Below are 26,255 nucleotides of genomic sequence, written 5' to 3'. Positions count from 1 at the left end.
TCTGGACATTCTGTGAAAGTCTGTACAGCTGAGATGTATGACACACACATATAAATCCCCCTACCTCCTTAGAAAGTGGTAGAACAAATCTTTTGGGTTTCTAATACCATGACAGGAATGTACCCCATTCCTAAGTCAAAGTACAATTAAAGTTCATGAAATCAGTACTGTTTCAATCTTTGATGTCTGCCAAAAGTGTTCTTCACAGCACCTGCAATGTGACAGTAATGACTCCTCCTGCAAGTCGTATGGAGTTACATGTATTGGTAGCACATCTAAATATGACTGTAGTTTTTTTTTTTAGAGGACCTGTTGCTCCTATATAAAATATAATTAAACTTTTTATACACATTATTATATTCTTACTTACTTGTGAAAATAAGTTTTACTACAAAAAACTAACACAAATGAGCAGGCAAGCAACAGGTGTTTATTAAAAAACACTTTTAAACCATGTACAAAAATACCTTTTAAACCATGTACAAGAAAATATATATACATGTATAAAAATATACATATTGATCCATGTACCTACAGTCGGTCCATATTGACAGATGCACTACCCTGCAAATCATTGTGTTGTAAAGATGGTTCGAAATACTCTTTACACAAGTTGGTCCACTAATTGATCATCTACCCAATGCCTTAATTCTCAACAACAAGAAGCAGAAATAGAACAATAACAATAGTCTGTATATACACAGCCATTTTATCCCTTGGATTCTCTCCTCCTCTTCACTAAGGTATTACAAAAAATCTACAATGCCCATTGCCCAAATTTCCAACTGCCACAGCCCCCAAAGCAAAGAACATATCAAACAATTTTGTTTTCCCTCCAATAACAGCAGTGCAGAGCCAGGCGAGCAGGTTCAGCAACAAACGCGAAAAAAGCAAGCAAACAACATCATCACCATCACTGTCAAAAATAACCATAATTCCAATGAACATGCATTTTGTTTTCAAAAATAACATTTCTTTAGTTACTATTTGTTCACCAGGTAGGTGTGCTGGTCCATTGACCATTTCAGCCATGACCAGGCCAGTACACATGTAATATAAAATGCAGAATAAGCATAAAAGAAATTTAAAATTAGGAAAAGAACATCAGTATGTGCATCACCCACTCCTGGTGTAGTACTACATGTGCGGTCCTGAGTGGCCATTGCATAAAATACTGTTTTTAACTAAGTTGACATACCAACAAACATAATAAAGCCATGTAAATTCTGTAAATATTTTCATTTTATACTGGAACATCTTTCACTAGTGACTAGGGAAAATTTCAAACACTTGTCTGAATTGAGTGAAGTGCGCCGATTTCATTCGGTGTAAAAAATACCAGGAGCTTTGTTCATGTCTCTGAATTGTTCAAACAGTCAACGTACCTTAAGTGCTGCTGCACAGCACACAGAGTCAACAAATCTGATAATCTGACTGACCTCACTGAGCTAAAGTAAAGAGCTCTTTCCGATCACACTCACACAGCTCGTCTCGTTCACTAGAGTAGACTCAACTGTCTCTATCTGCTGCACTATCTCAAACTGGATAACTCTCTCACTCTATGCAACTGTCAACAGTCGCAAAGGGAGATGTAGTTGAGGAGGAATAGAGGCATTCATCATATGCATGTGACTACAGCCTCCAATAGCATACCAGACTCCTCCAAACCTCCGAGGTTTACCGTTTAACGGGGAAAAAAAGTTGAAATCGAAAAATGTACAGTTTTGCCAGTACATTTTTTGATTTCAACACATCATCACACAGATAAATTAAAAAATCCAGGGGGGTGCAAGTGCACCACCTTGCACCTGCCTGCGGGCGCCCTTGGTGAAGACCCATCAGATCCAGCTTTATACAGGCCCATTACAATACTAAATCATGACTATAAAGTGTTTGTGTATATAATGGCTAAAAGAATGGCAGAAGTGATAGACATAAACACATGTGGATTTGTAAAGGGGGGGGCAAATATTTGACATTAACAGAACATTGATGATCCAGAGGGAAACAGAATGTAAGAAAATACCACTGTTGTTAGTGGGTCTTGATGCAGAGAAAGCATTTGACAGAGTAAGCTGGGACTTTATGAGCAGGGCAATGGAAGCGTTTACATTCCCTGATAAAATTATAAGTTTGATTTTGAGGAGAAATAAGGAATTGGAGGCAAAAATTAAAGAGTGGGGGGTTCTCTCTAACAATTTCTTCTTGAGCAGTGCAACTAGGGAGGGGTGTCCTCCTTCCCCTTATTTGTTTGCATTATATTTAATACCATTGGCAAGTAAAATAAGGGACCCAAAAATTCAAGTATATTACTGGTATGATAGCCAGGAATCTGGCTGTGTTTGGAGATGATATTATTTGATACCTGATAAAACCAGAAAAGGAAATGTCAGTGTTGTGCAACATTTTGAAACAGTTTCATATCTTTTTCAGGATACACAATTAATGAACCTAAAACAAAGGCAGTAGTTGTAAATGATGTACCCACACATAAATTGGTTCAGCAATATCCATATTTATGGGGACATGATAAATAAAATGAAGTACTTAGGAGTATGGATTACAAATTATTCCTGTGTGGCAGCTAAGGATGTGTGGGAGGAGACTAAACAAAATATAATACAAAAACTGAGAAATTGGAAGCTCTGTTATATGGATATGGATAATAAGATCCAAGAAGTTAAAATGTTTTTAGTTCCTTTAGTCTTATAAACAGGTCAGGCATAATTTTATCAATCAGAGGAGAAGTTGTGGATAGAAATTAATAAGGAGTTGGAGGATTTTGTCTGGGAGGGGAAGATGGCAAGAGTGAAGTGGGATAAGCCAATTCTTCCAATAGAACAAGGCAGATTATGATTACCTGATTTCAAGGGGCATTTCAGAGATACACAATTAAGGCTCCTATACATAGCACAAGCAGAAGCCTAGAATTCAAAGTGGAAAAGGATGATGATGAAATGGTGGAAGTTCAAGAAACAAGGAGAGACCAGGATTTTGGATGCAGATCTTTAAGGAGAATAACAATAATTCTGCAGAATATTATATTCATAAAGTAGCAGAAAGTATTTTAAGAACTAAGCAAACATGAGAATGGAGAAAGGAGATTCTACCAAATGGGATCACTGCAATTAGGGATACAGACAATAGGTAAGAGAGGGCTGCAATTTGTTGGAGAAAACTGGCAAAGGAACCAAAGTATTTGGAGCAAATAACTAGAGAGGGAAAGGTAATAGAATGGGAAGACTCCAAGAATTTATTTGGACCACAGGTTAGAGATTGCCCTCCCTATCAAGGATTAATATCAGAGTATAGGCAAAGAGAAAGAAATAGGGGTGTTAAATGAAAGACCAGCACTGGTAGAATTTTTAGTAGAATCTAGAACAGAAGTTGCTGTTAAAAAGGGAGTAATTAGTAGAGAATATAAAATATTGAATGATAACTATAAGAATCAATCAAAGGAGGTTAGAAAGGATTGAGAAGAGAGATTGGATAAGCAATTTATAAAGAAACAATGGGGGATATATGTAGGTTTCCCAAATATGCAAAAAAAATCTCTAGAAGACTTAGGATTTTTGCTTGCAAATGTTTACTTAATTATTCTTATAGCCCAAGTAGACTCCAGAGACTTTTTCCTTAGATAGACAGCATATGTTGGAGGTGTGATGGGAAAGAAAGAGATAATTGGGAACATATTGTCTGATAGTGTAATGAGTTGGCAGATTTTAAAGCTTCCCTGCAGACTGTTCTTATCAGAGATGCTGGATGAGCAAACTGGTGTATCTAGGGAAATTATTTTTCTGAGTTATGATACAGAATCGGAATTGCCTAGACATAGATAGTAGGGCCTTGCTGAGTCTAATTATGGTAGCTGCCAAAAAAGCAATTACTAGAAAATGGAAATCAAAGTCTAGACCAACTGTACTCGAAAAACAGAGATAGAACAACTGGAATTGGGATTTTTAGAAAAAGGTAGGAGCAAATTACATAGAAAAAATGGGAATTTGTGGGAACAATAAACACAGGAGAGGAAAGATGATTAAAAGAAGGCAGGAGTTAAATAAGCTATGTAATGCTTAACAAACAATGATTGGTTAGATTATAAGTGATGTGCGATGTTTGCAACTAAAATTACATCAATATGGTTTGTGATGTGTAATGCTTGAAACTAAGATTGTCAGTATTGTTTGTTTTCATTTATATAAATATATGATTATTAAAATTGTCACTTATTTCATTGTTCTTGTTTAAAAAAAAATGATATACCCCATATAGCTAAGGCTACTGCAGCAGTAATCATTTGAACATTTACTGTTATGGTAAATTCAACTTGCATAATTGTAATTTATGGGAGTTCAACTGTCAAAGCCTGCTGTTTTCAGAAAATGTTCTGGTAGTAGTGACTGCTACTAGCAAATGCATTTTCTAAAAAAAGTTATTTAAGTTTGCAGAAGCTGCAAGTTGAAATGGAGGCAAAGTCTGCTTTCCAGTGCAAATTATAACTATAGAGATATGTTCACTTAACTCTGTTGGGCTTCTTACAAACATACTTCAAATTACCCTTGAAGTGAAGTCAAGTGGTTAATCAGTGATAGTGGATGTCTGGGTATGTCTTGCTTGACAGGTGAGTCAAGAGTCTCTTGGATGACTACTTGGTAGTGGCTTCTTACTTTACAAAGCAGGAGAAGGTGAAGCCATATTTGTCTAGGTTAGTGCGGATGTGAGAATGCCTTTTGTCTTGTCTTCTGTTTTTTTTTTTATGAACCTCCTCATTGGATTTGGAGGAGAATCCATGGGCCATTACTCTGCTGTGACCCCCCCCCCTCACTGGGGTGAAAGTTGGATTTGGATGTTGCAGCATGACCTGTCACTGCATCAAATCATTTCTGAGTAACCAGAAGTTGATGCACTTTTGAGAGATCAACAGGCAGCAGCAGCTGAGCTAGTCTACTAGTGAGTTGGCCTCCCCTGGATTGCTGTTGGCTACTAGAAAGTGATTGGTCAACCTATCCCATTCCTGTAATCTCATGACTTCATAACATGAGGTATTAGAACAGGATCCCCCTTGACTGATAATATACTAAACATCTGTCATATTATAGGAGTAGATGGCAGTCACACCCTGAAGTAGGGAGTCTTTAAAGTCCTGAAGGATTTGAAGGACTACCCTCACTTTTAGTGTGTTGGCATTCAAAGCTGTCATGGAAAAATTAAAAAAAGATCAAGCACCTTGCATTGCTTGACATTTGTAATGACACCTCCCTCAGTTTATTTGTGAAAAGGCGTCCATCTCTGTAAAATGTGCTTTACAGACTTTGGAGATGCTGGATCTGCTATATACAGCAACTGGACTTTTGACTTCCATTGCAGTGCCCACATGGGATATTTGGCATAGGGAAGTACTGCAGTTGTAGCTGGCATGTGACCTAGTACTTTAAAGCAGAGATGAGCAGAAACCTTCTGGGAGTCTAAAGGAACAGAACTCTTGGCTTGAAGGAAACATATCTGTCCATTGGAACATACTGTACACACCAAATAATCCAAGCCATGACAAATGAATGGAAGCAGCTGGGAGGAGCTCATCTGGAACTTAAGATTTACTAATTCCTAGACAGTGGAATAATGAAATCAGAGACACCTGAAAAGCTACAAGCATAAATTTGATGCACTGTGGGCGCCAACTGACCAGGTAAATACCTTGGTTCCTTATGGTCTCTGGTGGCCTGTCACAACAGACATTTATTTGATAAACATTCTGGGGCCTTTGATGAGGTGAAATGATACTGTCTGAAATGGATAGTGAATGGCTCTTACCTGAAAGCAAATACATTTCCTGTACTTGATGATGATTATCTTGCAGTGGTAAACTTAGTGCAGGTTCAAAAAGCACATCCAATCTTTGAATAAGAAGAAAAGAACTGTTTGCATTGTGGCCATCAGATAAGTTTCTTTGCAGATGAAATTTAGACATGCATGAAAATGTTAGTGGCCAGATCTGTGTGTATTAATTTCTACTTGCAATTTATCATTTATAGCATGACATTTTGTAATATTACTTTAAGTTAAACCTTATGTTTAACTGATTTATATTTTATGTATTGTAAAATATAAATTTTTGAAGTTGACGTTGTTTGCTTTTTCTTGCATTTTTCTGCTCGTGTTCCACAGTGTTGTTTAGTCAAAAGTTTGCATTTTAGCCTGGTTATTCACAGCCTATGCTACCACTGCGGTTTTATCTGATTGTTATTTTTTTAAACAGCTTACTGGTGTTGGCAGCTATTAAAAGTCTAGTGAACTACTCCTTTGCTGATAACTGTGGCTGTTAGCTGTTTCGGCCTTCCTGCCTATGACACTTTTTAAATGGGCTGTGGAACTCTGGTTTTGGAGATGAATAACAGAGTTGCTGTCTTAAAACACCTTTGAATCCACATTTTGCTGTATTCATTTGCTTGTTTTATTACTGAAATGTTATAGTCAGCCATCTGGATTGTTTTGAACTGGAATTTAAAACCTGTTACTATTTCTCATATGGCTAAAAGACTAGTTCATTCTGCTACTTTTCTCTTGCTGTTCTGCTAGTTGTGTAAATATGTTTTTTCTAGGCAAAATTAGGTCTAAGGTATTGCATTTATGTTTGTAGACCTCCACTGCTTGATTTATCTTTCAGTTAAGTAAGGTTGGGTGTCGTGAGCTTGGAGCAGTGTTGTGAGGAATCTTGGCTTCCAGAATACTTGCAGATATGCTTCAGTGATGATGGCTTTCAGTCTCTGATAACAAGTGCAAACTTATTTCTTTAGACTTTTGGCCTGGGTCTGTACTCTATTGCTCACTTGAATCCCTCATGTCTCCAACATTAGCAGGTGCCTATATTGCCATTACAGCAGGTGTACTTTGTAATTGGTGTTAGATTAGGCATTGGTTTCTCAATGTATCCAGACTGCAGTGGTTATGTTTAAGTGGATTGCTGACGATTTATTCTGAGCTGTTAGATTTAGTAAACCTTCATTTCTGTTTTTTCCTTAGTACAGCTTCCCATATCTCATCTAAATCTGCTAAGCAATGTTTTAACACCTTGATTTCATGTTATTAGTAATGGTGCCCCAGGGTGTGCTATGGTGCGGGAGGGATACGTTTTTTTTTTAATATTCTGTTGCTACACGGACTCAGACTGACTAAAATCTTAAGCCAACCTCTACAGTCCATTTATTTAAGTGCATTGTTGCTGTACCAGACTGTAATTACTTGATTTATATTTATTAAGCCATCAATATTATCACCACTCGAGATCAACTGCTTTTCTTTTATAGCTCAACTGTACTGACAGTACAATTTGGGCTGTCCTGACACTTTGTAATTTGGCTTATCATTTTGAAGTTTTTGGGAGAACTACAGCGTGTGTGTGTGTGTGTGTGTGTGTGTGTGTGTGTGTGTGTGTGTGTGTGTGTGTGTGTGTGTGTGTGTGTGTCTGTGGTTCATTTGTTCCCAAAAAGAAAAAACTTCAAAAAGGTAAGGCAGATTACATAGTTTTAATGGCTCCCCAGTCATACTGGTAGTACAGTTATTGTGCTATAAAAGAAAAATAGTTGACCATAAATGGTTAGAATAATAATGACTTTTTTGCTCATTTCTATATGACTACATATACCAAAGCTTAGTATCTGGTGATAGGATACAGCTCTTTTGGCTCCTTGCATGGTGATCCACTAGTTTCCATCAAGTGTAAAAGACTGGACATTGCAAAGAACCACAAGGCTGAAGCTAGGAGGTCTTTATTTCTTTATATAGCCTGACTGGGGTGGCTGCATGGAGGTTAGGGGTACTCAGAACTGCCCACATGTGAATGCCTTAAGGATAAGAGTTCTCCATGCCTTGTCTCCATGTTTCTGGTGTTGGATTTCCATCTTCAGTCAGTACGCAGGACATGTTTCCCCATAGGGCTGCATTTAGTCAATCCTAAGTAAGCTAGGTATTATATCCAACTTGCACTGTACAGTCAACCTGGTTGGATGATTGTTCAGGGCCTTACATTGAGTTTTGCATCCAGCCAGTCCACTGTGTGATTCATAGTCCTAGGCAGGTCATTCTGGTGAGGAAGTGGTTATTTGATATTCATCTGATTTATAGTTCCTGGAAGATCTATCTCCTTTGAGTATATCCTGAGGCAGAAGCCACTTGTAGATATCTCCTGATGTGCCCTCTACCAGATTACATTGGAGCATTCCTGCAATAATGGAGCTTCTCATTAATCTACCTATTTAATCTCTTCTATGAGTAATCCAATGAGGTGATGTATGTGAACTTGCTACAGAGCTGTTAAGTTTAACAGAGAGACTTAGCTTCATTCAGATTCCACTGCAACACTCAAATTTGGCCAACATTGCACTTAATATTCAAGCTGGGATTGGAATGTGGAACCTATCTCTTGGTCTGTCTGTTACCTAGTCTACTTTAAGCTTGGCTTTCTCCCTGTCTCAGTCTCCTGGTATGAAACTGGGCAAGTGGAAAGACCTGTAGGTCTGTAAAGTCTGACATCCTTTGCCTGATTCTCAGTTGTCTCAGGTAGCAGGTAATCAATGTGAGTGATCCTGAGGGCTTATAATATTACCATTATTGGTTTATTGGTTCTGATCCCCTAGTGAGTGTACATCCTACCAAGGGTTGTGGTTCAACACAAACCATGGATTGAGGTTTACTCAGCAATGTCTAAGGGCAGACATGTTATGTATGAACATTATGCTTTGCACCAGCTCAATTTTGGAAACATGGCTGCATATTGCTACAAAGATCTCTGCTGTTTCTAATCATCCAGGTGGTTGATAGGCTGTGTTTGCTAGTCTAACATCATTGAGAGGGTCTCCCCCACCCTGATGACTCTGAGGTAGCTTTCTTATTATTTTATTTATTCTGTCAATGAAGTTTTTAAGATAAGGCTATCTCTTTCCAAATATTTATCCATTAAGTATGTCTGCTACTCCCAATCAGATGATTCTTTTTATTGGTTAGAATTTGATTGTGTCTGTTACAACCTTACACATGTTAGTTAGGCTATGTGACTGATCTGTTGTGCATTGGATCCTGCCCTGCACTTTTGGCAAGAACATGCCTGGAATTATTAGATTCAGTTATTCTCTACTGTTTATTCCTTAGTGAAGACATTTTCCCCTTCTCTCCATATTAAAGCAGACTTCTTCATACAGTCTTTAAGACACCATCTCTGGATGTGAACTTGCTGGAGAATTAATTAACCAGTCTTAAAATTAAAGCTGTATGCTTACCATAGTGATAGGTCTTTTCACTCAAGTCCATCACATATGAAATATGGCTCCTCAAGTCACCACTCAGATCCAATCTGGCAGAGTGAGCGCTCCAGCCTCGAGACTCTTTAAGAATTCTTAATCTCTCTGTCCCTTTAACTGCCTGGGATCTATCTAGTTTGATGCCTGTATGGCAGAGGTTTGATTTATTATCTCTTTGCACCCAGTCATTAGGGATGATATGATGGTAGGGAGATGGTGGATGTATCAGATGGTCTATAATGAAAGGATCTATCACTGTGTTAAGTACTTAACTTTCATATCCTCTTCATTCCCTCCATCCAGTCTGTTGTATGGACTAAATCCTCTGCTATGTATATCCCAGGGTGAAATCATAACAGAACACCCTTCAGAACTGAAGTACCAAAGGATGCTTTAGCCCTGAAAATGCAATCCATTTTATATGACTTAAGGTATGCATGGAGGCCCGAGGAGCTGCCTTGCAAATGTCACTCAGGGATTGAGTTCTGAAAACAACAGAAGTAACCATTACACTGGTGGAGTGAGCTAATGATTTGTTCTGAGATTCACAGATAAAGAAAATTCATTTGGACAACCATCTAGAAAGGGTGATTTTTTTTTCCATTTATTCTGTGCAAATTAAACAGTTGTTCTGCGTTTTAAAAGGAATCCGTTTTGTAACAGTAAATGCATAATTGCCTATGGACATATAGGGTGTGCAGCAGATATTTTCCTTTATTTTGATAACTGGGGGAGGAGACTGGAAGATGAATGGGTTGAGAAATGTTATGTTCTGAGACCTCTTTGGGAATGAAATAGGGATTCATCCTTAAGGTCACTCTGTCTTTATGAAAGACATAAGGTAAGACAAAACCACAGACAATGTGTGTAACCCTGAAATTCTTCAAGCAGATGTTATAGCTACAAGAAAAATAGTTTCCCATGTTAAAAACTAGATATCTGCTGTTGATGCAGATTCAAAGGAAGGCTTTGTTAGAGACTCCAAAATTAAATTAAAGTCCTATGAAGGAATGGATCTTTTATTGAAGGACATAAGAGGAAAGTCTCCTTGAAAAAAGCCTTGCACAATTTGTGGGAAGCAAAGGATTGGTTCTGAAAGTCAATATGAAAAGAAGAAATGGCATGTAGAAAAACTAGTACCTAAGTGGAAAAAGGAAGCAAGAAAACACAGAAAAATCAACTTTTTTGATTGCCAGCCCAAATGACAAATCCTTTCCACTTTGCTATAATAACTCTTTCGAGTGGAAGGTCTTAGAGAGGTTTTCAGGATATTGACTACTACTTGGGGAAAGTAAGAATCCCTCACCATCAATGGAATCAGAGAAACTATGATCAGTCTCAGATTGGGAAGATCTGGATAATGATCTCCAGAGATGTTAGTTATTAGATCCAGAACTGGATCCAAGAGCTAAAGGGATTCTCTCAGGTGAAGCTTCTGAAGAAGAAGAAACCAAATGTGTCTGAGATAGTAGGGACTATGAGGATGACAGCCGCCATGCAATGTAGTGCTTTCTCTAGGAATCTTGGAGTTAGGGGAAGTGAGGGGTATGTGCATAGTGACCCCAGCTGGCCAATACTGAGACAAGAGCATCCCAGGAAATCTGGCCCAGGGTGTGGGGGGTGATAGCAAAGAATCTTCTGCATTTGGTGTTGTTGGATCAGTTGGTAAAGAGGTCACAGCAGGAATAGCCCCATGATTTTTTTTTTTTTTTTTTGCGGTCAGCAGATTGAGGGACCACCTATAGGGTACTAGGAGGATTTCTGCTTAGCATGTCTGCCAGAACACTTGCCATTCCAAGAATGTGTTGCAAGAAATCGATGAGAAGCCACCACCAATTGCCACAGTCTCATGGCTTTCTGATGTAAAGGGAAGGTTCTGGTTCCTCCTCCTTTGCTGATATACCAGACACCTGTCCTGTTGTCTGTCTGGATGGAAACAGTAAGGCTCTGAATTGATAATGACTGGCTTAGATTCAGAAGCACAAGTATCTCCTGTACTCTGTTGCTATCTTTATGTGAGGCTAAGCATTCTGGATATGTATTGAGCACATCCATTCATTCTTCTGTATGCAAGGAAGAATCAGTTGCACCATAACCATTCTGAAATGGGCTTTTCACAAAGGTATTGGGGAAGATGAGGTCCAAGATTGGCCTGTGTTCCTTGGTTTTCTTTGGAACAGAATTTGGAGTAAAATCCTGACCTTTTTTCTATTCTGGTTGTACTTCCTGGATGGCACTTTATTTCAGTGAGAGCAATAGTCTGTTGTGATGCATCTTTTTCCTGTTTGGGTCCAAAATCCATTAATGAAAAACTTATTTTTTTTGGGGGGGGGTCCAAAAATGGAATATGATAGCCTCTGGATACAATTCCTCTTACCCAATGTTCTAGTGTTATGGTGAGCTATAAGTCTGGGTAGAGGGAAATGCATCCTCTGACTACCTACAGAGGGAATCAATAGGGCAGACCTTCAGGGGTTCTGTTGTCTGTAGTTGGAAAAGGGCCCATGATGCCCTAGTTTAGTGAACCACCTTGAGTCCTTGACCTGCACCCTTTAAACATGATACCACTGCTGTAGCTGCCTCTTTTTGAAGGTGAGTTTAAATGGCATATAGACAAGCAAAATCAGGGTAAATGAGGACCTTTTTGGTTCCTCAAAGGGGCATCACAGGACCTTGAACTTGACACCAGTGGCAGATAAGGTCTTGTTTTCTAGCTCACTTTTCTTCATTTTTCTTTAACGGAGGATCCAAACAAGGCTGATCCATTGAATGGGGCATTTGTAAAGGATGCCTTAAAATTCTATTTAAAATCACACAATCTCAGCCAAGCATGGTAGCTAATAGCTATGCCTGTGCTAGCTACTCTGCTACTCAGCCATGTTGTGCAACAGGCACATGGTGACATTCTTAATAGTCAACATAGTCAACAGGGTAACTTGTAATTGCTTTTGAGAGCCTACTTCCACTGGATTCTTCAGAGCAGATAAGTTCTGTTGCACCAAATATCACTAGTATCTTTCCATATGAGTGACATAGTTTAGGGCATGGAGAGAAGCTGTGCACAAAGTGTAAACCCGCTTCCTAATTCTATCCATTGCCCTCAATCGGGAAGATAGAACAGGAGTCCTCAGAAAACTCACATTTAGTGGCAATGCCACAGTGATGGAGTCCAGTGCGGGGCAGTGGTTGACTAAAAGGGCTTATTCTACTGAGAGCATAAAATTTTGTCATGTTTGCTGGGGATTGTCTGACATGTGTTGGATTTCTGCCATGATCTCCTGATTGCCAACTCAATGAGTCTGTCAGCTAGGGAACCACCCAGGACATAGATTATGTTCCATATACCTCAAATAATACATCCTCGTCCTGGGAGGGGGGATCTGTCATCCAGAATCCCTTCTGTTACATCAGCTCCAGAATGTTGCCAAAGGAAGCTTCCTGTGGGGGAACTCTGGAGTTGGTATCTGACAGAAGTGACTCTGGATTGTCACTGTGTTTCTTATTACACACCCTCTTCTTCAGGGAAGGTTTGGGTGATGAGTCTTCTGAATCATCAGAAGGTTGACTCTGCTCCTGGCCAGGTAAGTTAAGGTTAACAGAACAACTGTGAGCAGTGAATGCCAAAGCAATGACTAAAAGGCGGTTCAGGGGAGGAACAGAGACTGGTTTTGCCTGTTTACATACTTTCTTGGGACATTATGTGGTCCTCCCCAAAATCTAGAAGACCAAGTCAACCTCCAGTGGATCAGATGAACCTGATCCTGCAGACATCTCTCTTTCTCTCTCTCCCCTTGAAAGAGACAGAAGACCCCTGCTGACAGGGATCTCCGAACCAACATCTGATGAGGGAATCAAAGCTGAGAAGTCAAAGGCCAACATTCCCAATATCACCATCATCACTGAAGGTATCAGTACTGACAGTGGGTCATCAAAGGATGTTGACCAGGCACCATGGATTTAAGACAGATCGAGCTGACCAAGCCAGAGTTAAATTAGTCATATCCAAAGATCCTGGAACAGACAAAACGAGGTAACGATGGTTCTGGATCCAAAAGTCAGGCCAGTGAGGGGAGTCTGAATGGGGTGAGGTGTATGGAAGGAACCACCTGCAGAATCAAATGGTATGGAATGAACCCCATAGAAAACTTCTGCATAAGGCAATGCAGGTCCACTTTGGACATACTTCTGTAAGACCTAAAGGATTACATTCACATAGCTGGTGAAGGCCTTGAAGGAAAATGTTCCACTTTTGCAGGGGCCTGTTTCTTTGGAGACTCCTGAATCATAATGGTTTGAAGTATTTCTGGATCCAGGGAAGGAGCATAGGTGGGTATACATGCCCTGTGCTCCTCAGATCTTAGACATTTAGCAGCTGAAGTCAGCAGAAGTTTCAGCTGATCTCTTCAGGTATGAATCCTTATTCTTTGTTTTTATGCCCTTTTTGGCTTTTGGACCTCTGGGTCCAGCAGAAAGCATCCTTTGATTATAAGCTATTTCACTGATCTGCCAATGCTTTGGACCCAAAGGAGGAGCAAACCTCACAAGAGGTAGAGAGATGTGAAACACCAAGGCACACTACACAAAGGTAATGAAATTCCTGGGGGGGTCTTATGACTACATATTGTACATTTTTTAAAACCGGTTTGTTTTTCCATCCTTAGAGACAATAAGGGAACCCATAATGAAATAGGCTGTAGAAGGTTAATAAAACAAATTATGGACAGTCCTAATTACTGTATTCGAGATCCATACAATATAAAGGAAGTAAACAAGATATATTATTGTGCAGCTAAATTAATAACTCATAAAGTTCTATCACAAGAACACAGCGTAGTGAGGGAAAGGAAAGAGAGAAATTGAATACCATCATGAAAGTATCGAATAGAGAAAACTATAAAGCAATTAAGACAAGAAATGTCACTGTTAGAAGAATAAAGAAGACGGAACAGATCAACAAAATTACTTAGAAAGACAGACGTGATAAAAGAAATGCACAGTATTAGAACAGATCTGGATCTATCATGCACTATCGCAAATAAACTAAAACTCACAGCACAGGTGGAAAACTCAGAAGCTACGTAGATAAATATAAAGGAAAAGTACAAAAAAAGCAATTTATTGATGACCCAAAAAAGTTTTATAGAAAATTGGGAAACAAGGTAAAAGGAATTGATAGACCACCCAGAAAAGAAGAAAGATATATTTTGGAGAAGTATTTATGAAGATCCTGTGGAACATAAAGAAGCTAAATGGATAGTAGTAAAAGAATAAGAAGTTTAAAGGTACAGGATATGAAATGGGATGATGTAACAGCCAGAGAGATTGAAACAAAGTTAAGAAAAGTCTCTAATTGGAAAACGCCGGGCTCAGAAGCTTCTGGTTAAAAGTATTAACATGTTTGCACAAAGATTTAGCCATGAGTAAGAACTATTTATATGTGCACCCAGAACAGATACCAACCTGGCTAACAAGAAAAATAATGCTCCTACTTAAGAGTGAACCTGCAAGCTACCCTAAAAATTATAGACCAATAACTTGCCTTCCAACGAAGTATAAACTATACACTGGAATTCATGCCTACAGAGTTTATAGTCATTCAGAAGAAAACTCAATTATGGCAATAGAACAAAAGGGCAATAAAATAAAGACATATGGAACAAAGGATCATTTGTTGTGAAATAAAGTCATAATGGAGAACTGTAAAGAGGGGAAGAATCTAAGTATGGAATTGATTGACTACAAAGAAAGCATTTGATAGTATCCCACATTCATGGATAAAAGAGTGCTTAAAAATCTATAAGATAACACCCTGCACTGATCGACTACATTGCAGTGACCATGAAACACTGGCAGACCACTTAGCAATTAAGCCATAATAAAGGACAAATTATTATGCCAGGGATAAAAATTCAAAGGGGGATATTCAAAGGTGATGCTTTCACTGCTGCTATTCTATCTTGCCCTTAACCCATTAAGCTGTCTACTTAACAGCTTAGGCCATGGCTATAATTTGGCTCCTAGAAAACTACAAAGTGTAAAGAATTCTTCTCTTCTCTTTGTCAATTTAAAACTGTTTAATTCATCAGACAAAGAACTGAAAGCACAACTCCAAGTCAAAATTTTTCAGATGATATAAGAATGTCATTTGGTCTTGATAAATGTGCAAAAGCAACCTTTAAAACAGGAAAACTGCAGCACCAAGAAAGCATCAGTTTGGGACAAGGATGTGATATAAAAGAACTTAAGCAAGAGGGAGCATATAAATATTTGGGAATTGATGAAGGATCAACAGTAAAACATGAACAAATGTGAATAAATCTTCATAAAAGGAATACTTTAAAAGACTTAAATTAATCTTGAAAACAGCGTTGACATCTAAGAACAAAATTCAAGTTATAAACCAACTTGCTCTTGGAGTGAATGACTGGCCCCAAAATGCATTGGATAGGTTAGACAGGAAAACAAGAAGGATGCTTCATGCTCACCAAATGATTTATAAACTTCAGTGTATACCACGATTATATATTCCTATTGGGAAGAGAGATTGGATAAGCAATTCACAAAAAGATAAAGGGGGGATATATGTATATCTCCCAAATATGCAACAAAGTCTAGAAGATTTAGGATCTTTGCCTGGAAGTGTTTACGTAGGTATTTTATACCCCAAATAGACTCCAAAGAATTTTTCCTAAGGTGGATAGCAAATGTTGGAGGCGTGACTGGCAAGAAAGAGGTAGTTGAGGACATATTTTTTGGAAGTGTGATGAGCTGGCAGACTTTTGGAATTCCCTGCAGACCACTCTGTCGGAGATGAAGGGTGAGCAGATTGGACTGACTGAGGAGATGATTTTTTTTGAGTTGTGCTACAGAATTGAAATTGGCTAGACATAGTAAAGCCTTACTGAGTCTAATTATGGTTGCTGCTAAAAAAGCAGTTACTAGAAAATGGAAATCAAAGTCTAGAACAACTTTACTAGATGTAGTGAATATAGTAACAGAGATAAAACAACTGGAATTGGGATCTTTAAAAAAGGGAAGGAGCAAACTACATAGGAAAAAAATGAGAATTGTGGGAACAATGTATGCAGAGCAGGAATGAGGTTTAAGAGGCAGGATTTTAATGAGCTATATAATGCTTAACTAACAATGACTGGATGGTTTATAAGTGATGTATAATGTTTACAACTACAGTTGTTTCAATAGTGTCTGTGATGCAAATTGTTTGCAACTAAAATGATGTCATTTTGTATGTTTTTCATTTATATAAATATAAGATTGCCTTTGTCATATGTGTAAATTTAATAAAGATGTTTGGAAAAAAAGAAGATTATATAGTCCCCATTCCAAAGGAGGGATGGGCCTCCTTGAAACTGATTACATGTATAGATCTGCAATCGTGGGACTGCATACATATCTGCTGACCTCACAAGGCCTAAACATAGTGAAAGTTTTGAAACATGAGGAGAATAAATCTAAGATGACTTCTCTGCTTAGTCTAACAGAAGCATATCAGTGTCAAGCAGGAATGGAAATCAAACCAGAAGTAAATAAAAATCATGCAGCAATTGAACAAAACTTCTGGAAGAACCTCATGTTGTTTAGGATCAAACGCAGGAATGGTTAAGGAGAGGCAATTAAAACCAAGAGATGAAAGGCTAATATTGGCAGCGCAAGATAGTGGGTTATATACATGTTGGTTTACAAAGTCCATTGAATATGTGGGAGAAACAGACAAATGTAGGTTTTGTAAAACAGAACTGGAAACAGTTGCACACTTCGTTGCTGGTTGTGACATACTAATGGCAGGACTGTATACCGAAAGGCATAATAATGTGGCAAGACTGTTGCACTGGGGATTGTACAAACATTATGGTATTGAAGTGGCTGAAAAGCACTGGAAACATGAGCCACAAAGCATCATAGAAAGTGATGAAGTCTACATCACATGGGATCACCCATTACTGATAGTTCAAAAGACAGATGCTAGAAAACCAGATATAGTGCTCCATGAAAAGAAAACAAAAGTAGCATTGATCATTGAAATCACCAAACCCACTGACTACTGTGTCTTGCATACAGAGAGATACAAAGTCATAAAATGAGAGCAATGTGGAAGAAAGATACCCAGACAGTTCCAACAGTAGTAGGAGCAATGGGTCTTATAAAAAATAATCTACAATTATATTTAGATATGTTACCAATACATGTAACCCCATACGAATTGCAGAAGCAATCATTACTGGGCACATTGAAGGTGCAACGAAGAGTACTTCTGCCTGACATCAAAGACTGAAAAATATTAATTTCATGCACTTTAATCATATTTTGACTTAGGAATGGGGTCCATTCCAGTCATGGTATTAGAAACCCAAAAGACTTGGAGAAATTAGAAAAAAAAAGCTATCAATACAGTTAGCAATAATCAGTGATTAGACTGCAAAAAAACTACAATAACTATTACTACAACTGTAATCATAAAGGAAAGGCAACAAATGCTAACACACTATTAACACTGAAAATTTGAGGAAGGAAGTTCAATGAGTGGTTTCCAGCTCTGAAAATGTAATTTTATTAGCCTTTTTGGGCTGATTTCTATCCCTTTCAACTTTCTGGCTTAGAAACGTGTGTGTTTGCACATTTTTCGCATCATGCAGCACTGCGAGGCTACAGTTAAATTATTCCAGGTGCCAGAAAGTCTGCTCTTCAAATTTTCCCGTAGAACTAGCTGGTTTCACAGTAGTAGCACTAAAATCTGAATCCCTGTGACTAGTATTTGCTCTAGAACCTGATGGAAAGCACTAGGAAGCCTGAAACTGATACAAGAACTCAACTCTCCTTGTCAATAAGGAGAAATTAATTGTGGGCACTAAAAAGCCTATAATTGCAAAGTACCTTGAAAAGGTAAGGGAAAACAGCTCTTATACTTTACAAAAAAAGCACCTAAACAGGCATGTCCAAGGGTCAGTTTCCGGTGATTTCTCCTGTCCACCTGGTGAATCTGGGCATACTGGGGCAATGCGGCAACTGCCTCATGTACACAGACAATCCTCTCCTCCTACCACCCAACACTACAACCTGCGAGAGATGTACTTACATAGCCAAACTAGAAGCAAAGCTCTCTCTGGCCAAGATTGTGCTAGACAGTCAAGAGGAGAAGGTTAACACCTGCACTACACCTCAAGCAACTCATATCCCTTCAAAATCCACACCATTAACATCCACACATAGCAACACTAAACCCACATATGCGGAGGCCCTTAACATTAACCTGCCCAAGCAACAAGGACCTCTGAAGCTGAAACGCAAACAAACACTGGTCACAGCCAAAGTGACATATAGCTCACAACACCAGTGTGCCACCCAACAACAGCCCCTAACGCAAGACAATGTACCCAACACTTTAGTCATAGGTGACTCTATAGTCAGGCACACTGATGTCCCACTCACCAGGCTGAACAAGGAGAAAATTACAGTCAGCTGCCTGTCGGGTGCCAGGATCCGCCACATAATGCATGCACTCAAGTCACTACACAACAAGTACAAATATGACTCTGTCATTGCTCATGTTGGAGTGAATGACTTGAAATGTACCTCCCTGGACTACATGAAAAGAGACATGGAAGAGCTCTTGGATCATGTGGCCCAGGCAGGTATGACCCTAGCCCTGAGTAGCATCCTGCCTTCGCCCAGAATGATACCACAGTATAAGGACAAAATGATTGACTTCAACAATTGGCTAAGCTTCTGGTGTCATTCAAAGGGGATCCAGTATCTGTCTGCCTGGGAAGACATGATCAACAAATCATGATGCTTTTCCAGAGATGGTCTGCGCCTGTCACCCCTGGGATTCAGGTTACTGGCTAAAGCTCTTGCCACCACTATAATGCCTTTTTTAGGCAAGGTTCAAAGGATAAAACCACCACCATAACAGATACAAGCATGCAAAATCTGAAGGTAATGCTACTCGATGCTATAAGTCTAAACCTCAAAATGCACTCTCTCGAGGCACTCCTAAAAATGGAGAACATTGATATCTGTGCAGTAACTGAGACCTGGTTCAAGGCTCCAGAAAGCACCCCTGCGATACCAGGCTACAGCTCTTACCACATTTTTCAGCCACAAAACCAAGACCGAAACACTAAAGGTGGAGGAGTGTCCATATTCACCAAGGATATTCACACCTCAAGGCTAGTTGCCCAACACAATGCATCTGAAATTCTCCAGGTGCAACTAACACTAGGTAAGACTGCAATCCAAATTGTAGCTTACTACAGATCCCCCACCATGCCCCAAGATTCTCACTACACCTTTCTAAACATACTGGAAAATATTAAGATACAACCAAACACCCTAATACTGGGTGATTTAAACTACCCTGCCATTAACTGGGAAACCTACTCGGGTACCAACTCCTTTTCCCAACGGTTCTTGGAATTCATAAATTCCAATGCCCTGGATCAACTAATCCATTGTCCCACCAGGGGCTCCAATATCCTAGACCTGGTCATTACCAACATGGGAGATAGATGCTCCACACCAGTGGTCACCCCCTCATTGGTCAGGTCTGACCATAAGCAAATCACCCTTGACATCCACATCCCAATCCCACCTGTAAGGAAACCTCCTTAAAAAACTTCTCCAAAGCCAACTTCATGCTACTGAAGTCAGAAGTGACAAACTTCATGACACCCATGTAGACGGGATCTGAAAGTTCGACTGCAGAATCCTACACTAAGGCATTGTACGAGTACAGCCACTCGTGCATGAATCGTGTCATCCCAAATAGAACCAAGATGCTCTTCTCCAAAAAAAGGAAGCCAATCTGGTGGTCCCCTGCTATAGACAAACTATACAACAGAAGGAAGAAACTGTTGCAGAAAACAGGAAAATCCCAAGATGCAAAAAACTCCCTCATCAGCCTCAGTAAGAAGCTGAGATCCCTCATAAAATCCTCAAAAGCTAGTTATGAAAAAATTGCCAAAGATTCCAAAGACAACCACAAGGCATTCTATAGTTATGTCAAGAATCTAAATGGCAATGCTCAGATCTGCTCTGAGCTACAACATAATGGCATTAAATATACTGATCCCAAGGATATTGCCAATATTCTGGCAGATCGATTTAGTGCCAACTTCACCCCCCATCTCACCCCCTAAAGGGCCCATCTCAATACCAAAAGATTGCCAAATTCCAGTAATCGCGGCCACACAGGTAGAAACCCCACTCTCAAACGAATTTACCTAGGTTTCGTCTTTAATCAGACTTCTTCAGAATACAAATGACTAAAAAAACCAAGTACAACCTTACACACTTAAACAGAAATAGGACATGACATCATTAATTGATTAATAAGTTAATAAACATCTCATTGACTTAAAGTGAACTAAACACACTAATACAATGAAAAAGTACTGTATAGTGAATCATGTGCAGTACTAAATTTAAAAACAACATATAACATATATTTAATAAATGCATCAGTTAAAAAGCCCTTTATCCAAGAATGTGCTTTAATTTTAAAATAGGGGCAATGGTGATGTAATCATTAATGCCAGGAAATACCATGGCATTCAATTTCAATTGCCACCTCATTTCACTGATGTCAAGGTGAAGATCAAGGACCTTCCCCTGTACATCCGTAACCACTTGTTGAATGACACAAAATTTAAATGTATGCCCACTGTTTGATTCAATATGCCTATACAATGCATTAGTTTTTTTCTTTAATCTTATATCTGACTCATGCTCCATTATACGATCTCTAAGGGCTCTACTAGTTTTACCAATATAGTATGCTGGACATTGACCACATAGTGTTACATACACCACATTCTTGGTGTAACAGTCAAAATGTCCACTGAGCCTAATGGAAACACCAGCTACACTAAACTTAGAATCTGTAGGACATATCAAGGAACACACACTACATCTACCACATTTAAAATTACCTATGTTCTTTGGATGTACTAGCATTAGCTCCCTTCTCTAACAATTGCTTGAATGATTGTGCCTTTCTAAATACACATTTAGGGGGACCACCTAACTTTTATCATACTAACCTGTCAAGTCCAAGTAATTTCCAATTAGTAAGCACTATGTGCCTAATATAAGGTGCATCAAATGAATAAGTGGTAATGAAATAAATACCACATTCCTGCCTCACCTTATCCGCACTGTCCACAGATGCTTCACTAATTGCAAGTTCATTGATGTCCATAAGGACGGTGTCATCCGTACCTATTATTGGGGGCTCATTGTTGAATCTCCCCTTTAATAAAGCCCAGTACATACCATTTGCTCTCTTTCACTTAACTTCATCAGCTATAACCTTATACATCATCTCAGGTTATCCTCTCCTTATAAACATGCCCATAATGAATTCAACCTCCCTCAAAAAATCCAACTCACCACTAGTCATTCTGGCAGCCCTGACCATCTGACCTTTAACAATAGCTTTTTTCTGATGGTCAGGGTGCCAACTAGAATAACTAAGATACGAGTTTGAAAAGGTAGCTTTTCTATGAATAGCAGAGATAAAGGTATGCTCAATAGGATCAATTTTTAAATTGACATCTAGGTATATGATTTCCTCTTTACTAAAGGCATGGGTGAACTTTTGACTGAGACTGGTCTTCGTACCACTAATGGTAACATCAGTACAAATGGGGTAGGCGTCTCCAATGGGGCTTTTCATAAGGAAGGTATTGACATTGATTTTCGTGTCTATGAGCCTTGTGATGAACTGTTGTACAACAAAATCAGTGATGCCCATTTGGGGGACTTTACTGACTATTTGTCAGACAATTTTGATGTCTGTACTGTAACTGAGCACCTTAATGATTCAAATGAAGGGTTTGGGGTTATTTTATCTACTGGGAGTGATGTATGTGTAGATGTGCATGATGAAAATGTGTTCAAGATGTTGCCATCTAGTGGCGCAACTGTAAAATTTAATGAGGTATCTTGCAGGAGTGAAACGTTGGATTGTCAACTTGGTTCATCGGTTTCTCTGATTGATGGTGAGCTGATTGAGCCTAATATTGATTTAAACATTGGTTCAAGCACTGTTGGTTCCAACGCAAATATTGTAAAATATATTACTACTGGTCGGGAACGCTTTTATGTTCCCACAGTTGTTACTGAAGTGAATATGGGTAAAATGAATGCTCTTTCAAGTGAAGGGCCTCAGTCAATAGTTCATCCTGATGTTGCTGGTAACACTGTAACATTTTGTGAGAAACATGTTGATCCTGATATTAGTGTTGAATGCACATATTCACATAGTATGAAAGTTGAGCCCAAAGTGAGTTTTAACACTGGGAAAAGACTAATTTGAATAGCCTTAGTGAAAAAGACGCTGTGGCATTAATTTTAAGTGGTAGTGATTTAGAACCTGATATAATTTCTGGTACAGGTCAGGCACCTGTTGGCAGTTTTGGCTCATTGGTATTCTCTGGCTACAGTGAGGAGTATGACTTTAATGCTGATTTAAGTATTTATCCGACTCCCTTATCTTTAAGTGCAAATAATGATGTAATTATTGATAATGCTTGCAAATGTATAGGACCATCTATGGGTCCGGTGGATTCAAGCAGTGATGAGGGAATTGAATGCTTGATTCAAATAGCAGAGGAACAATTGAAAATGGTCAACGGAGGGTGTATTAGTAACCCTTTTGTAGTAATAACTATGGTGACTACAAAGTTTATAACTACTCAAATAAGGTCATCGATTCATGACATGTTGAGTTGCTTTCAAAGGGATCTACCTTTGTTCCACTAGTGAGAGGTAACTTAAGTGACATTTTGATTGATTTGAAGTTATTAACAAGAAAAATGAATTTGAAATTGATGTTTCATGACACTCCTGGGCGCAGGCAAGTTTTAAGAAAGCCTAGAAAATTCATGCCTCCTTCTAACAATACTGTAGGCTTGTTTGAAAAGGTTTGCGAACTTCATATAAGAAAATAGATTAATAGGAGTAAGTCAGGAAGTGGATTAGAGGCATTTAGTAAGGCAAATAATTTAACTAGGGAAGAACATGTCCTATTAAATGAACTGGTTAAAGATCAGTCTATTAGGTTCATGAAGCCAGACAAGGGTAGTGGTCTAGTGATTATGGATAGGAATGATTACATCAATCACATGTTGATTATGTTAAATAGTGACACGTATGAGGAAAGTAGTTTAAATCAAGTTAATATTGCTTATGCTAAAGTGAATTTGTTAGTGGAAGACTTACTAATACAAGGGCAAATTGATGAGTTGGAGTATTCTTATATCAACAATGAATATCCTGTGGTGAGTAGCATCTTTGGAATCCCTAAGATACATAAAGGGTTGGATAACCTTAAGTTTAGACCCATAGTTGATGGGAAACGCAGTAAGACCTGTTTCATAAGTAAATTTCTGGATTATCAGCTACAAAAAGGGATTAAGTTATTTGATTACATCACCAAGGATTCTTGGCAGTTTTTGGAAAAGCTAAGGACTGTAGAAGTTAGTGATAATACGATTTTGGTTACGATCGATGTTGTCAATCTTTTTTCTGTTATACCTAATGGCATTGGTTTAGAATGGTTTTTCAAAACTGGCTTATATGATCAGGATTAATTTACTCATAACATTAATGGAGATAGTATTAAATAACAACTTCATTTTCTTTGAAGGTTTATATTTCAAGCAAGTCACAGGTGTGGCTATGGGGGTGGCTTGTGCCCCCATTTATGCCAACTACATCATGTCATTTTGGGAGCAGGAATATGTTTTTGCAAGCAGGTTTAAGTCTAAAATCCGGCATTATACTCGTTTTTTGGATGATTTGTTTATAGTGTGGGATGGTAGTGTTGAAGAAGTTAATTGCTTTATGGAGTACATCAACAATACAGTATACTTTTTAAAGTTCACCCATGCCTTTAGTAAAGAGGAAATCATATACCTAGATGTCAATTTAAAAATTGATCCTATTGAGCATACCTTTATCTCTGCTATTCATAGAAAAGCTACCTTTTCAAACTCGTATCTTCGTTATTCTAGTTGGCACCCTGACCATCAGAAAAAAGCTATTGTTAAAGGTCAGATGGTCAGGGCTGCCAGAATGACTAGTGGTGAGTTGGAATTTTTGAGGGAGGTTGAATTCATTATGGGCATGTTTATAAGGAGAGGATATCCTGAGATGATGTGTAAGGTTATAGCTGATGAAGTTAAGTGAAAGAGAGCAAATGGTATGTACTGGGCTTTATTAAAGGGGAAATTCAACAATGAGCCCCCAATAATAGGTACGGATGACACCGTCCTTATGGACATCAACGAACTTGCAATTAGTGAAGCAGCTGTGGACAGTGCGGATAAGGTGAGGCAGGAATGTGGTATTTATTTCTTTACCACTTATTCATTTGATGCACCTTATATTTGGGACATAGTGCTTACTAACTGGAAATCACTTGGACATGACAGGTTAGTATGTGAAAAGTTAGGTGGTCCCCCTAAATGTGTATTTAGAAAGGCACAATCATTCAAGCAATTGTTAGAGAAGGGAGCTAATGCTAGTACATCCACTGCGAAGAACATAGGTAATTTTAAATGTGGTAGATGTAGTGTGTGTTCCTTGATATGTCCTACAGATTCTAAGTTTAGTGTAGCTGGTGTTTCCATTAGGCTCAGTGGACATTTTGACTGTTACACCAGGAATGTGGTGTATGTAGCACTATGTGGTCAATGTCCAGCATACTATATTGGTAAAACTAGTAGAGCCCTTAGAGATCGTATAATGGAGCATCAGTCAGATATAAGATTAAAGAAAAAACTTATGCATTGTATAGGCATATTGAATCAAACAGTGGGCATACATTTAAATTTTGTGTCATTCAACAAGTGGTTATGGATGTACAGGGGAAGGTCCTTGATCTTCACCTTGACATCAGTGAAATGAGGTGGCAATTGAAATTGAATGCCATGGTATTTCCTGGCATTAATGATTACATCACCATTGCCCCTATTTTAAAATTAAAGCACATTCTTGGATAAAGGGCTTTTTAACTGATGCATTTATTAAATGTATGTTATATGTTTTTAAATTTAGTACTGCACATGATTCACTATACAGTACTTTTTCATTGTATTAGTGTGTTTAGTTCACTTTAAGTCAATGAGATGTTTATTAACTTATTAATCAATTAATGATGTCATGTCCTGTTTCTATTTAAGTGTGTAAGGTTGTACTTGTTTTTTTTAGTCATTTGTATTCTGAAGAAGTCTGATTAAAGACGAAACCTAGGTAAATTCGTTTGTGGCTGGTTGTGTTCCACGGAGTCAAGTGCTGGTCCCTGTTTTATGTTCTGGTGGACTTGTTCTTTGTTGTAATAATGGAGAAACCCCACTCTCCAAAGCTAAGAATACAGTATCCATGGGACCAGATGACATCCCAGGCTGTGTACTACATGAACTACAAAATGAACTGGCACCTCACCTAAGTGTCATGTTTAATCATAGCCTCACCTAAGGCTTCATGCCCACTGAGTGGCGCACAGCTACAGTTATTCCACTCCACAAGGGGGGATCCGCCTCGGATCCCAGGAACTACCATCTCATCAGTCTGACAAGCCTGATCTGCAAGGGCATGAAATGCATTATCATGGAACTTATAAACAAAGACATTGGCAACCTTCAAACACTGGACCCCACCCTGTTTGGGTTTGTGAAGGGCCAATCATGTCTCCTGAATCTGACTGACTTCTTTGAATCAGTCACCAGAGCTGTGGACAAGGGTAAGGCGGTCCACACAGCCTATCTGGACCTCGCCAAGGCCTTTGACACCATCCCCCACTCTGGAATCACAGATAAACTTACTAAGCTGGGGATAAATCCCTACGTCACTCGATGGGCTGCCAACTGGCTTACTGACAGAACCCAGACTGTAAAAGTAGCCAACTCCAAATCCAGCTCCAGACAAGTGACAAGTGGA

The 26,255-nt window shown here is 38.8% G+C and overlaps 1 protein-coding gene across 1 annotated transcript in view; it reads left to right on the top strand.

The window, feature by feature from the left end:
* The first annotated feature begins 24,590 nt into the window (after positions 1-24,590).
* The window catches only part of LOC122808349 (uncharacterized protein K02A2.6-like), a 55,229-nt gene continuing 53,564 nt past the window's right edge, over positions 24,591-26,255 (top strand). Inside the window, 1 exon segment of the mRNA XM_044079315.1 lies at positions 24,591-24,864. Coding sequence (XP_043935250.1) covers positions 24,591-24,864 — 274 coding nt within the window.

Source organism: Protopterus annectens, chromosome 8.part0 (assembly GCF_019279795.1).
Source record: "Protopterus annectens isolate FY-2018-M chromosome 8.part0, PAN1.0, whole genome shotgun sequence".
NCBI lineage: Eukaryota > Metazoa > Chordata > Ceratodontiformes > Protopteridae > Protopterus > Protopterus annectens.
This window is presented reverse-complemented; position numbering and strand designations above follow the sequence as displayed.